The 15,661-nt window shown below is 46.6% G+C and overlaps 1 protein-coding gene across 1 annotated transcript in view; it reads left to right on the top strand.

Moving 5' to 3' along the window:
* SEPT8 (septin 8) overlaps positions 1-11,246 on the top strand; it is a 35,380-nt gene extending 24,134 nt beyond the window's left edge. Inside the window, exon 9 of the mRNA XM_009285941.2 lies at positions 9,826-11,246. Within this exon, the coding sequence (XP_009284216.1) occupies positions 9,826-9,991 (166 nt within the window). The 3' untranslated portion in view covers positions 9,992-11,246. The remainder of the gene's footprint in view (positions 1-9,825) is intronic.
* The last annotated feature ends 4,415 nt before the right edge of the window (positions 11,247-15,661 follow it).

Below are 15,661 nucleotides of genomic sequence, written 5' to 3'. Positions count from 1 at the left end.
TTCCACTCACTCTGTACTTTTTTTTTTTTCTTTTATTAAATCTCACATGTATTTTGAGTTTTTGTGGTGTCGTTTATTTAGCAGTGGATTTCCTGTGTTATCTGGTGGATCTCTGAAATAATAATGTGTAATGATTGAAAGCTTACCAGTCACAGGATGTCTTATGACTATTGGGAACATTCAAAAATAGAATTAGCTAATTAATTAATTAACAAATAGCTAATCATACAGTATGTGGAAAAGCACCTCATCTGTAATCGGGGGAGAAATTCTAAGGTATTAATTCAAATGCCATCCCTATTTGGGCAAAAGTTGCCTTTAAGCTTGTTTTGTACTTCTCCTTTGTGGGATCTGGTGAGCGAGCGGGTAGATTTACCGGCAGTTTCGCTGTTGTAATGATGCCCAAAGAGGTGATTTAAGGGTAGGATGAAAAGGGAGCAGAGATGGAGGGTGATATTTTCCTTATGGCACTTCCAAAGCTGCATGCTTTTTCCGGAGAAGCACATCATACGCTTAGATCAAGGCCAAAGATAGAGCACAGCTTTCATTTGGGGTTCTTTTTTCAGAGAGAGCCGCTGCTGAAGCTTTACCTGTTCTTGGTGTCTGTTCTGTGGGGCACTGCTACGTATGAAGTTACATTCAGTTAATTTAGGGTCTCTCTGGCTTTTAGTTGATGCTGGACTGAGACCAATGCTGCACTTAGGACAAAACCAGCAAGTGGAGTTTGGCTGATGCACGGTGTTTGCTGAAGTGGCGCTTCTGATGGGAGCTTTGTCTGCAGCCCCAGTTTCAAGAACAAAACCAAGTCGGTGATACTGGCTGCTTCTGAAATCTGTTTAGAAACGTGCAGAGGGACTGTGCTATTGCCGCAGGAGTTGGCTTGTGTAAGAGACCGCTGCTTTTTGCATTTAATACGCGGCTTGCTTAAAAGGCAGAGGGCAGTTCTGGTCATTTTATGTGCTCTCGTTTGCATCCCACCTTCTTACAAGGCCGGGATGGTTACCCCAGCCGCGGTACCGTGCTGTACCGACACTGAACGTCCACCCGCAGAGAGCTGACCAGAAGCGGTGGTTGGAGTTGGTGGGATATCGCCTGCAGCGATCGCCGACAGAGAGTGCAGGTGGAAGTCTGAGCCTGCACTGGGTTAGAGTTGTGTCGATTGAGCCAGTTAAATTTTTGAAGGATAAGCCTTAGTGGGGACTTAGCCGTTGATACCAAGTGGTCTGTTTGAAATGTTTTACAACCTGTTCCATCCCAATACTTTTTAAAGCCAAATCTTCTAGGAGGCCAGAGAAGAGAAAGTACATTCAGGTATGTAAGAATTAATTGGGAAACTCAGGTGGCAGAGTAGCTGGTCATTTTAAAGACGGGCCACCTGGGGATTTAGGACGATGTACATTGGCAAGGATTTTTCCACAGGAGCAATGTTAAGATCATTCATTAATATTTGTGCAGAGCTCCTAGGGATGCTTGCAAGAGAATGAGAAATGCACAGTGTTGTTACAAAAGCAGTTCAGCAGTGAGGTAGGTACTGTCCACGTTTTGCAGTTCCAGAGCTGAAGCCTGGTGACCAAGGCCCTCGGACGTGTGGATGCTTTCTGTTCAGGAGACAGCCCAAACCCGGCCTCGTCTCCTTGTCCCAGGCTGCTCAATAGGGAGAACTGCGCAGCTGTGAGGGACGTCACCGGCGAGGCGAGGGCAGGGCAAAGCCACTGGCTCTGCCGGCTCGGGCTGCCTGTGCTGGTCGGTGGCCCCTGCGGTCCTGGCCGGGCTGGAGACGGCTCCGCACCTCTCCCCATCCCCTGTCTCTGTAGCACGTGACTTCTCAGATCTTCCCTGTCAGCGGTCTTCCCTCATGAAAATTTTAAATCAATCCTCTGATTACCAGTTCCAAACAAGATGTTGGCAGCCGTGAGAGCTGCTCCGAGTTGCGATGGTTTAAATTCAAATGTCTCCTATGTACCCGGCCCCCCCGCTATCAGGCGGCATACGTTAGATTTGTACTTTGACCTTTCATGCTGTCTTTAATTAATGTAAATAACTGAAACTTAAATACTGATTCTCTTTTGTTCTTTCTGTAGCTTTTTTAGTCTTCCCAGTGCGTGCTCCATAACATCAGGAAGACATGTTAATTAGAAGATTTATTAAGGCCAAAACATCTCATGCAGAAGAAATTAATTGGTGCTTTCACCTTTAAGCTTGCACTATATTGCACAGAAGAGATTATATAGCAAGGACTAAGATGCACTGTATCTTTTGATGGGGAAAAGTTTGCTTGATCAGGTTTCTTGATAAAGTTGAAATCTAAGATACTTGCCAAAAGATAAATTGCTAATTAAGGCTGCTGCATGGCTTGCACTAAAACCAAAACGCTAATCTCTGGGCGAGAGCCCGTACGAAGCAGTTAACGCTGACCGAACTTCCAGAGGGACGAGGGACAACGCGGGGTTAGCGCGAGGCGAGATTTCAGCTTGCTGCTTGAGCTGCCGCTGTAATGGGGCTTCTGTGTGTCCTCTCCTCGGGCTGGTTTTGGGGTGTAACTGGAGAACCTCCTAACGTCCCTAACCTTTCAGCTGCATTCTCACGTTTCTTAGCAATAACTATTCCGTGTAGCTTTTTTTCTGTAGACTTACGGGTTTTATAACCAAAGTCCCCCGACCTTCATTTGTTTAGTTTTCCTAGGGCTGCACACGCGTGCCTCACAACTTAACCCCTTCCCCAGAGCTCCCTGCCCACCTCCCCACTCGCTGCTTCGGGGTCAGGTAATCCTGCCTGGCCGCTCTGAACTCCGGCACTTCCTACTGGGATGTGGTGGGTGAGAATGGAACCATTTTAAAGGACAACTAAACGTTGTATGTTAACGGAGGGGAAACGGTTTAAAGCTGGAGACTCGGCGTTCCTGGTGGTGAGTTCTGTGTCTGTATCAGACTGGTTTCCCCTTGCACAAACACTTGTTTAAAGAAGAAAAGGAAAAGGAAAAAAAAAAGAAAAAAAAAAAGTGATGTCTGTGCCCGAGTCTAACTTCACACAGGAACAGGGAGAGGCCCAGCTGATCTTTGTTTTAAAACAACCTTGTAAACGAATCTCAGGAATGACCTTGTACCAAAGCTGGGTTTAATAAAAACAGAACTGACTTGTTTAACAAACTTCTGTTAAAAACACCTTTTGTATGCTAGTTACATTCACTGGAACAAGAGTGCTGTGTCCAAATTCACAACCCTCACTATTATTCCAGTTGCTCTTTGTTAACCCCCTGACCCTGTATATCTGTTTAAAGCGTGATGTCCCCTGCCCACCCCCGTAGGTCTGGGGTGGCTGCTGCCAGCAGCCTCCCTCCCCTTCTCCAAGCTGCTGCTTGCCCCGGTAACATGGGGGCTGGGGGTGTCGGACCGGCAGAAAACCAGTCCTTGGTAGGAGGTTTGAAGGAAGCTTGCGCCCCGTACCCCTACCTCGTGCTGGGTGCTGTGACTGGAGTGGGACAGGGCCTGGCTGTGAACAGCGGGGTGTGTGACAGGAGCCCAACGAGGCTCCCGCTGAGCAGGCTGGGTCTCCATCACCACCCAAGAGTTTGCCGAGACGGAGGGAGGATGGTGTAGAGGCACCGACTGCCGCAGGCACCGAGCTCCTGTCCCCGGGGTGTGTTGTACGCGACAGTCACTGAAACCTCTGGATGCCCTTGGCATAAATTAGAACTTGGAAATAAATCTCAGTCTGTAACAGGTACGTGGCCTGAAAATAACCAAACCGGGCACATGGGGAAGTTCTGGCGGCTCCTGCCACTTGCAGGCAGTAGGGACTAAGCCCCATGACAAGCGTGTTCATCCCACATGGCTCATCCCTGCCTGTCCCTGCTGCTGCGGCGGGCAGGGGCGAGGCACCACGTGCTTCAGTGGAAGTGGGACCGGGTGAGAAGCAGCCAGGGTCTGGCCAGGCTGTGTCTCAGGAGCCGTGGATTCAGAGCTGGAAGTCCACTTAGGCTGGCTCTGTCTGTCTTCATGTCTGTTGTGCCCTGCCCCAAACAGGAGGAAAGCTGAAGCGGTGTGTGACCATCGGGCTGAGCTGAGCAATGAAACACCCTTTGCTGCTGCTTTGATGACTGTTTTAAACTTGCCTGTGTTCTCTTTTGAGGCAAACCGATCTAATTCCTTTGGCAAAGCTTTAATCCGGTTTGGAGCTATTCTCAAGTCAGATTCCCATCTGGATAGATGAATTGGGAATAAAAGCTTTTTTTTTTTCCCCTCCCAAATTTCTCAGAAGATTTGATTAAGTTCTGTTTGCCGTGACCGTGGTTTGGTCATGCATTCAAGTTGCATGCCTTGCTGAGGAAGAACGAGGGGGAGCTGCCGAGACCTGCCAGGAGTTAATGCATCACTTGATCTAAGTGTACTTTTCTGCATTCTTAAAGAATTGAACTGTAGCTACTGTTCAAATTGAATTTAAAAACGTAAAGCCAGTTGGGGGGAAAAAAACCAAACCCAAACACCAGAGAGGCAACCCCACAAGTGAGATGTAAAGGCAGCCCAAAAGAATAAACACATAAAAGGCTTTATACACGTCAGGAAGCACTTGGTAACGTCCTGCTGGGTGCTCTGAAAGATCTTTCTGTGATCCCGGTGCTGGTTGCTGTGAATTGCTTCTGTGTATCAGCAAATTTTGCCAGAAACCTGTAACGCGGTAAAACAACTATTGTATTACTCTTCCCTCTGCTGTTTTCTTGCATCTTGATCAATTCTCTGACCACAGAAGTTTCTTTATTTGTGCAACCATGTAAATGAACTCTTCTTCTAGGTCATCACACGCCCACCGTAAGTAGCGATACCGAGTCAGGTTTATTAACCTGAAACACTCTGGTGAATGCGGGTCCGCAGTAAGGCAGCTTCATCCTTACGCGTAGCGGTTCCTGGGTGACTTGCTTTAGCTGCGACACGTTTCCTTTCGGTGGTGGTTTGTGAATGGGAGACGTGGCGGCGGCTGGGGGTGACTCTGAATTGCTTCGCTGTTTCTGTAGGTGATTTAATGTTTGGTTTATGTTTTGGTTCTGATTCAAAATCTGAGCATCCGTGTGCAGCAGGGCAGGCCGCCAGGGAACTTCTTGAAGGACAAAACAATTCCGTGGATACTTACTGTAAGGGATTTCAGATGTAATTGCAGCTTTGTTTACAAGGTGGTGGTAGCTTCGGGCACCTGGAAATCCTGCCTGAAGTAAGGCAACAGCAAAAGGAGTCTGGGTTTGAGAGGTGTGCCTCACCTGGGCCGCGAGCTTGCAGGGGAAGGGTCCTGCCACTGCCGACACAAACCCGCCCTCACTTCTCTGCCGAGGGCCGGAGCCGGGGCCGGGGACCTGTGCTGTGCTCGTGCCCAGAGAGCGGGAGGAAGCAGCCTTCCTTACCGGGTCAAGACGAGGCACCGTAAGAGCCCTTTGAAAATACTCTGTAAATGTTCCCTGGAGTTTTACAGGGACCGAATATTCCCCCAAACAACAATCCTCACAAGACTAGCCCTAAACACATCAGACCTGTGCCGGCACTCGCTGTGCCGGCTGGACCTGGCACGTTCTCGCCAGTAACTGGCGTGTAGCAAAATGGGTACAAGATCCACAGCGGCGAGTTTAGCTGCAGGTAGAATAAACTTGTGTCTGTAGCATGCGTGCTACGCTCAATCCAAACAGGCAGGCACAGAAAGGAGATAGTCATCACCTCGGAAGGGGCAAAATGATTGTTCCTGTTACTGCTGCCGCCTGGACGTGTGGTGTGTTGGTCTTGTTACTCGTTCCCTGTCCAGGCAGCGAGGGGAAAGGTATTAACAGCCTCAGACTCCGTTCTGCCGGTAAGAAGGGAATTTGTGCAGCTCTCGCTATCAAAAATGCTCTCTTCCCGTAACAAGAACGGTCCTGTTGCACCAGCAGCCTCTTCCTGTAGTTTGCAATTTGTTCTTTAGGGCAGGGAGCTCCGTTCTTGACGACGACGGGAACGCAAAGGTAAGTGGCACTTTTAACCTGCTGAGGCCAAGCCACAAGCGCGAGTCCCTTTATCGCAACTCCAGCACTGGGATAGGCGCGCGGAAAGGACCGGTGCTGCCGGAGAGGAGAAGCAGCAGCATATCCCGGGAGAGCGGGCAGGCTCCAGATTTACTGTTCCCATCCCAGTATGTCCTCTTGCACCCTGACGGGGAACACAGGATCCTCGTGGGCCTTTCAGCAGCACTGACGTCATCGTTTGGAATTAACCCCCTGCTAATTTATACTTTTGAACGTTGATCATAGAGATCTGCAGAGGTTTTGAAAAGCAGGTTCGGTCACGGTTTTTAATGTGTCATCCAGCTTACGGGCAAGAAACTATGTGCATAGGCTCAAAGCTGGGGGGGGGAAACGTGAGGTATGGTTGTGGTGGTAGAAGGCTACAGCACGTTAACTACTGTGTGCAGAATTTTTCTGCTAGCATTTCCACTGCGTGCAGCTGGTGAAGGTGCTTGAGGTGGGGCAAAGGGATGGGGGGAAAAGCAGAACCAGACACGCACCCCAGCTTCCTGCAGGGACCTTTGTGGGCTTTTGGCTGGACTCTTCAAGGAGCACACCGAGAACACGCAGACCAAACTTACATTTTATTTAATGAAAACTACAAAAGACAAGTCGCCTCCTTCAAAAAGTCAGGCAGCCAAGTCACAGCTTGTGATAGAAAAGGAAGGTGCTACACTGGGGGGGAGGGAAGAGCCCTACCACGAAATTAAAACCTTCCCTGTGGTACGTAGGCAGGATGAATAAATAACATACCCCAAGGATGCCGCTGCCTGGCCCCCGGCTGTGTGGGCACCTCGTAAACCTCGTCTGGTCTAAAACCGGGCGCCGAGTCCTGCTCCTGCGGCATCCCCTGGCCAGGGCAGAGGCTCCCCCCTGCAGCACAGCATTCACAGTTTGCGGTAGCTTTGACTTGCCTCGTGGGACCTCCTTCGGTTTCACCTCTGGTTCAAGTCACGTCTGCTCACACGTGTCATTTGCACCAAGTCTCTGATACTAAAGGTTTCTTTCTGGAACACTTAGGCGCTGCTTTCTTTGCAGGTTTAAAAAGAAAGGCATGGCTTTCTCCCTGCACGCATACAAAGCTCGCTCTGTTCTCAGTGCCAGTTCTGGCAAATGTAATACTTTAGAGAGCGTTATCTGTTAACAGAGCTGCTCAGGACCTCAGTCCTGCACAGCTCGGCATTCAGGAATTCCTCTCCTACACGGTAAGATGATGAGCAAGGGAAGGAAGGCCAGAAACTTTCTTCCTGCACTGATGAGTGCTGCTGTTATGCAGCGTGAGGGTCTCCTTGCTCCTGTCTCATCCCTGTCCCCTATTTATTTATCCTGTGTCATTACGTGAGACACCTGCTCGGCATTTAGCCTGCGCAGGGCCATACAACCCTCTCCTTTCTTCCTGCACTGATGAGTGCTGCTGTTATGCAGCGTGAGGGTCTCCTTGCTCCTGTCTCATCCCTGTCCCCTATTTATTTATCCTGTGTCATTACGTGAGACATCCTGCCTGCGCAGGTCCATACGAAACCCTCTCCTGTTCTGTGACGGGACTCGCAGGTGTGGTGGCATTATTCATCCACTGCTGTCTGGATTATACCTTCAAACTAGGATAACAGTCACCTGAAAATGCTGGCCCTATTGTTTAAAATGAAACAACAAAAAAAAACACCTAAGAAAACACTTATTTTAAAAGAATGTGTAAGGCTGGTTTTGAAAAGTGCAATAGAGGTTTAAACTGAGCTTTGTAGTTTGTAGAACTGCTTTGCTATGGAGATTAGCAGTTAATAAAAACTAACGTGGTGGTGGGGAATTAATTAAAGGCATTTTCTATTGTCCAGTCTGGTAAAACAGAATAAATTAAAAAAAAAACCCTGAAAGGCATGTGCTGGTTGGTGAGGGCCAAAGGCAACAGTGATTGTGGACAAGAAGCGATTTCCCACAGCTCGTAGGAACTGGGACTGGGCCTTTAACGGCTTCACCGGGAAGGAGCACAGACCTCAGACCCCTGGATTCCAGGGTGAGGCCTTAAGAAAAACCGGAAGGTTTGGTTCTGTCTTCTCACGACTCAATCAAGACCTCGGTTCCACCTGAGGACTACTCTTACAGAGCCAGCAGTGGGAGCTCCCCCTTCCTCGAAAGCAGCTCCTTGTTCCCTCTCCCATGGGGCGAGTCAGATTAGCTCTAATAAGAGAGCAATGGAGCGAGCTGGATGAAAGGCTCAATCTGCCACACCTCATCACAGCTATTGTGAAAAAATAATCTCTGAGACATTTGGTTCTCTCTGGCGCAGTTCGTAGCCTTCTGCCAACTTCATCCCTGAGTTGTAGGATTGTGACCAAGTCCCTCCTCTCCCCAGCTTTCTGTATTTACATGATGTTAAAAACTGAGGGGTAGCACCCACTGCTTAGGAAGGACGTAAAAAATAGAAAGATAATACCAATTTGTCATTATCCTCTGAAAAACACAGCAGCGCTTTTGCTCTGTAGTTACGGCTGGTCTGTCCGCTGGGACCTACTGGTTCTGCAGCTGCTGCTTCCAAGGCAGTAATTCTCCACTAGTCCCTTTCGGGCGGCTGTAAGGGAGGACATGGGGAGCTGCCTTCTCCAGGCCTCAGCTGAGGGCACGAGCCACCCGTGTTCACCCTCCCACCACTCGCTCCCCCGTCCTCACTGTACAGGTGTCCGAAGCCATCGTAGTATTCATCAGTCTCCATGGTGTCATCAGGAATTTGGACTGTAGTAGGCGTGAAAGGTGCTAAAACTGGCTGGGGTACAGGGACCCTCAACCTCACTTGATGGGAATTCTTCAATCCAGAAGGGTCGTGGTGGGGTAGCCTTGCCTTGGGATGGCCCTGGATGGCTTGACTGATGGAACAGAAAATATAAACGGCATTGGATGGCTGCAGGCACATTAGCTCTTGATCCACAAGCTCCTTGCAGTGGATGAATTCCGTGCTGTTAACCTGTAAGGAAAGATGCAGATTTTTTGTAAGTTCACGATAAATTACTCTCTCTTCTGGCCACTGCTCCTGTAACTCTGTCATTAGGGGGAGGGCAGGGACGGGCTGTATTGGATGCCTCGATAGATGCGTATCGGCAATATGCATGTTGGCCCTGATGCAAAACACTTGACCAGGAGCTCCTGAACTACTACACAAAGGTGGGCGAGCGCTCCCTCTTCTTAGGAGGCGACGACAGTCAGGAGGGACAGCAGGAGGCTAGGTTATTTCAGACAAATTTGAGACCACAAAATGGGTCGACGGTAAGCTGACAGCCTGGGTCTTTAGCCTTCTAGGTATACTCTCTGAAAAGGCACGTGTTTTGTGAAACTGGAGAAAAGCTTTAAAAAAACCGCAAACATAACAGAGCTTGCCTTTAATGCGTATCATTAGAAGCCAAACTGATTATATTTTACAAGCAATGTAAGTGTACTTAGAAGTTCGTGCAGTCTTCAGTGGGAGGCTGGGGACACAGTGGGCAGGTTTTCAGATGCTCTCAGACACTCCCGTTGTGGGAGAATCTCCCCTTGCTCAGCAGGCAGGGAGCTATCCGTGGCCAAGCAATTTGGAAACCTCCCTTCCCTGCCAAAGGGAAGGCCCTCTCCCCAGTCCCACCCCTTAACTGCAGTTTTATTCCCTCTCTTGTTAGCTCTAGCAAGGTCTGCAGCAAAGGCAGAACATGGACACACGCTTCTCGGAAGGCTGCTAAAGTGCAATGTTGGTTGTAAATACACGTGCGCTTTATTAATTTATCGGTGTCCTGGCCTCAAGATTTGTGACCAAAGGCCATTTTGATTCCTACCTGTGCTTTTTTTAGCAGATCAGTAATAACAGCAAACCAATCAGGAGTCAGCCTCTCCAGCTCTAAGGTGATGATCACCAAAGCCAATGTGGAGCCCTTAAACTGCAATAGTTGGTGGCACGCCATACAGTGCTGTAGCTGTTTGGTCAAGAACGCAACATGGCGGGAAGGATTCATCTGAGGCAGCCCATGTAGTAGATGGGGCCAGTTGGACATCACCATGGCATGGAACTGGAGAGAAGTATATATATATATATATATATATATAAAAAACAAAATACGTGTTGAGTAGTCATTTTGTTACAACCCCCTTTTTTTTTTTTTTTTTTTTTTTTTTTTTTTTTTTTTTTTCCCCTTTTTTTTGTGTTTTGTGTTTGTACTTGCCAACCACTGAACTGTTTTTTCGAGCTTATAATGAATGTACAAGGTCAGTGTTTCCTAACAATTTCTGAAGTTTCTACGTTATCCAGATTGCTATCCAGGAGAGTCAATTCAGGCCAGCAGATACGGATAGAATAAAACCGATAATAATGACTGCGCACTGAATTTACTGAGGAAACAAGCACCTAAGAAAGGCAGTTTTCACAATCAGCAGCCTAAGATGGCTTAATATTTGCACATAACCTTAAAAAAGGGATCCAGGATGTGTTCGTATCACATGATTTTTGCCTTACTAGCACATGATCGTTTCTTGAAGACAAAGTTTAATCGTTTCTATCAAATGTTTAGTAACTGCAGTGTGAACTAAGTGCCAGATTGGAGTAGTCTCATTGCCTAAAACAAGGGTGAATAATTAGTGGGATGAAAAGGAAAATGGTTTAAGAAAAAAACCGTGTGTGTGAAATGTAGCAAAACTCTGACAGCTTTCTATGTACAGTATTAATAGAACGGAAATAGTTAGAAATATTTTTGCAGTGTGTATTTAAAAAAAATAAAATGGCGTATAGTTGTGCATTATGAGAATCTTTTTAACGTCCATTTTAGTTGTCCTTTAAAGATGGCAGTAAATTTTTTGAGCAAAATGAAAGGTTTTAAATAGTAGAAAATTTTAAAAATAAATAAATTAAAAAATCACTGTAACATTCTTCAAAAGACTTGCAGATAGCTGAGAACAGTTAGCAAAGCATCTTGGGAAGGATGTGTGGGTGTGTGTATGTGTGCGCATCTGTGTTTTCTAGTCTTATTTGATAAGGAGCTGTTTCTTTAAAGAAAAAAAAAATTTGCAAAATTTAGTGCTTACAATGTTTAAGAAATCCATTGGTGTTGCTGTGTAAAGATCCCAATGAAGCTTGTCTAGTATAATTCTTTCCATTCTCAAGATCTCAGCTGGAGAGCGTTTACAACCACTCTGCACTGCGAGCATCTTCACCGATGGTATTACCTGTAAAAAAAAAAAAAAAAAAATTAAAAATAATAAAGAAGCCACCGTCCTACACAGTGCTGTGCGTGTTTCTCTGTATTGCAAAGGGATCTGACAAGTTTATACACATCCCGAAGCGCTAAGCAGAGTGCTCGTTCAGGAGACCGCTTTCCTAGGTGACTCCCATCCTAAACGAAGACTGGCCCACGCTCGCCAGAGTGCAGCTGGCTACGAACCCACAGCAAGAACGATGCCGTTCACCTCCTGGGTCACCGTGAGCCTCCTTAACGCTGCATCGGCGATGCACGTTCCCTGCCACCAGTCTCATTAGTTTTGCTCCTCTGACAAGGAGGAGGCTTCCTGTTGGCCTGTTTTACAGGGCCTTCTGTGGGTGTCTTGTTTTCTGCGGTCGTTGACTCAGCTTCTCCTTTTTAGCGGAGAGGAAAAGAAGAATAACCTCAGCGTGGCACATCCTCAGAAAGGCTATGAAGAGCGTTTCACTACAGCAGAGGTTGTTCGAAGAGACATGTGTGTCTGACTCCCAACTCCTAGGTTTCCTGCTCTTTTTCAAAACAGAATGAAGGGAAGAGGAGAAATGCAATCTGAAATGCTTTTGGCTCATGTTTGTAAATGTCTTCTGCCATGAGAGGTTATCCTGTGTCATCTCACACTTACATGGGTAGTTGCTGATTTTACGTGCTCACCTTGAGGTGCAGATCTGAGTCACTTCCTCACCAGGTTCAGAACCCACTTTCGACTCCAAGCAAACTCATCTATTTTAAGCTTCCTCTGAAGAACCTCTGCTCTGTCTCGCCTACCTTACCCTCCCAGGACCTACTACAGCACCCTGATGCTGTGCGCACAACGCTGTGCGTGTGCATCTTGACTGTCCCCTCCCCCAGACTAAGCTTTACTGCGAGCCGTGGATTCTGAAGAGAGGAGAGAGGTTTAAGGGCAGGAGGAGGAAAACACATCCATTACGTAAGCAAACACAAGTCCTTCATCCATAAAGGTCACAATTCTTTCAAGCAACGATGAAACAGGACTGAAAATGTTACTGTCTCCCCTTAAGGACTACTTAGGGTAAACAAGTTAACACCTCCACATTATGCCCAAGTTGTTGAAAGACCTGGAAACACGAACAACTTGAACGCAAAAGATGAGTTTAGTGTGTTTAAAATTAAACATACAGACCTCATCTTCTTCATTGGTTTTTGCTGCGAGGACAAGGCAGGAAATTGCTATGCACTGAAGATATTTTAATTGGGCCTGAAGGGAGAAGAAAACACTGAGTAAAGAAGATAACAGTCTTGGGGGGAATAACTGTCATTCTATGACAGATGCACAAGTTTCAAACTTTCATTCAAGTTACAGTTGCTTCTGAACTAGTTTAGCTGCAGAAAGATTCATTTGAAGCTGGAAATAGAGCAAGGAAATCCAAAGTGAAACAAAGTAAATCCTCTTCCTGGTGCACTTTTTATTCATGTATCCCACAATTTTTAGACTATGCAATGCCACAGTATTTACAATGCAATGTTACGCCTCTTCTCAGCTGAGATATTAATTAATATGCTTTTGCTAAATGTCAGTATCAATCTAAATAGAATTGAGAGCTGCAAGGCTCAGTTCAACTCATAACTTTGCCGTTGCTTCAATAGCAGAAAAGGTTGGCCCCGCGGTTTGGTTAAAAATAGTGGTTCAAAATGAAAATATTGAAAGTGATAATGCAAATGTTTTCTATTTAGCAGAGACAACCAGATGATAATGAGTTCTTTGTACTTATCACAGCATTTGGACTACAGTTGACACAAACACTTCTACGGAGGACTGTAAATCAGTGGAACCTCATCGAACACTCGAGTTCATATATATACATATATATATATTTATATGCTTAAAAGCCTTCCCCAGCGAAGACCTGATAATGCAAATGTTTTCTATTTAGCAGAGACAACCAGATGATAATGAGTTCTTTGTACTTATCACAGCATTTGGACTACAGTTGACACAAACACTTCTACGGAGGACTGTAAATCAGTGGAACCTCATCGAACACTCGAGTTCATATATATACATATATATATATTTATATGCTTAAAAGCCTTCCCCAGCGAAGACCCTGGCTGCTCCCTAAATTGCTGCCAAACATAGTACCTGCTTTGTGTATAAGATTACATACTACCCCTTACATCCCCAGTCAGTAATCTAGCCAGAAAAAAAGCTGACAGAGATTCTCTACCTTTACTGATGCCAATAACCGGTTAAGAATGCTGGTAGCTAAGGCAAATGTTTCAGGGTAAAACTGGAACCGAGAGCTTACTTCATATATATATATTTATATGCTTAAAAGCCTTCCCCAGCGAAGACCCTGGCTGCTCCCTAAATCTGCTGCCAAACATAGTACCTGCTTTGTGTATAAACTGATTACATACCCCTTACATCCCCAGTCAGTAATCTAGCCAGAAAAAAAGCTGACAGAGATTCTCTACCTTTACTGATGCCAATAACCGGTTAAGAATGCTGGTAGCTAAGGCAAATGTTTCAGGGTAAAACTGGAACCGAGAGCTTACTTCTGCAATCCAGAGAACCGCTTTCTTGTAACACGACAGAGAGATATCTGTGCCCTGAGGGGAAGAAAAAATTAGCAGAAAAATACAGTTAGTGCTTTGATGATTTTGTTAACGTATCTCCAAAGGAAGACTCAAATCATTCCAAGTGCTCTAATTAACATTTCAGATGTCTGGAGGCTTGAAATGAAGAAAGTTCTGGGCTGTGTCTACAGAGTGAGGCAAATTTCGGAGCAGTTTAAAGCACTCATTCGCATTGCCCACCCAGTCAGGCTCTAGCTGTGCTTACAAGGGCCTGGTACTGGATTGTGCCCGAGTACTGAATGGGGAAGCACCCAGCCCGTCCCTCGCACGGTGGGTATGAACCACCCAACTGAGCTCTCACAAACGAGGTGCTGAGCGTGCTCATTATTTCCCCCCTCCTGAGAAAACTGAAGCCTCCGATGCGGCACATGGTTCATTCAGCCAGCCTCGACAGGGAGAGAGAAACGGGAGTCAGGAGCAGGTTTTGATTGACTCTGCAAGATTCCTCTTTTTTAACAGCCCTTGAACTTGCTTCGCGTTGGGACCACAGAAGCCGGGTTTATGACTCCCCCAAGGCACAAGGCAAAACGTACTCAGTTTTTTTCTTTCTTATATCTTATTTGAAGATGCATTCAGGTGAGAGGAAGGACGTTACTCTGGCTGCCATGAGTGCCCCACATGATCTGTGGCACGTATTTGAACACTGCTGTAGAACTGAAAGGGCCACGCGGCTACACAGAACAGACAACATTTACTACCAATTCATTTAATATTACTCATCACATTATCCATTTCACTATCTTGCTTTATTTGGTAGTAAAAATACTTGGTAAAAAAATAGCATTTCTACGCTATTGCAAAAGAGAGGAGGCTGGCAGGGCACTTCTGTGCATTCTTCCACGATCTGATGCACTTTACAGAAGCAGCTGAGCGTAACTGTTTCCATTGTGCACAGAGGGCCATTAAGTGTTCCAGCTTCCTAAGGTAGCAGACTGACTCGCTTTAGCAGCCGGGAATGGGGCTGGGTTTCTGTCAGGCCTCAGCGAATTCCCTTTTCTCCCATCTGAATAGATGGGACTCAAAGACCGTGTCGAGCACAATTAACTCTAACATGACATACTTACGGCTTTACCATCGATTGTCTGCTCTTACCGGCTCCACCAGATTTCCCAAAACTACTTGAGTCAAAACAAAATGCGAAGCACCTGGTTTACATGGGGCACTAATAAGATGCAAGATGGAACAAATACAGACCCTCCTCCCCCCCGTTCCTTAAGCTTAGTCCATGCGGGATGACTTTTGCATTCAGGTGGATTAGATGGCAGGACCAGCACTGCATCTCTGCAGAGTCCCTTAGGCACTTCCAAAGAGGACGAGGGAAAATACCTTCAGGGCGAGATTCTGGAAAACTGGCACTTTCCAAATCCTAGCCTCTCTGGCTAAGGCATTTTCCAGGAAGAAGGCAAGTCTCGAGCCCTCTGGGGGTCCAGGGCACTTCATGGCAAGTCTTTGAGCCAGTTTCCCTGATGGGAGCCGCTGTCAAAACCAAGAAAAGAATTATAAAGCAACATCCCAGCTCCTTGAACTAACTATGATTTCCTCTCCTGATGCCTTTCCAACTCCGAGAACTAAGTCGGGAGCAGCCATATGACTTGTTTGTTTGCAGACAGAGCAATCCTGCCATCCATTTTCCCAGGGGGAAGCTCACGATGAAAGAAAACATATCAGATGGCTAAACAATGGTGCGGTCGAGCTTTTTTTCCTCCCGGGCTGTGTGAAGGCTTGCTTGAATAACCTTGGGTGAGCGGTACCTATTGCTCTGTTTACCTTGTTTCACACGTTCAGCTCTCCATTTGCAGAGCCATTAAGTTGCAACCCGTTATCATCTGATTTCAAGTTT

The sequence above is a fragment of the Aptenodytes forsteri genome, unplaced genomic scaffold (assembly GCF_000699145.1).
Source record: "Aptenodytes forsteri isolate BGI_AS27 unplaced genomic scaffold, ASM69914v1 Scaffold54, whole genome shotgun sequence".
In the NCBI taxonomy this organism is placed as follows: domain Eukaryota; kingdom Metazoa; phylum Chordata; class Aves; order Sphenisciformes; family Spheniscidae; genus Aptenodytes; species Aptenodytes forsteri.
This window is presented reverse-complemented; position numbering and strand designations above follow the sequence as displayed.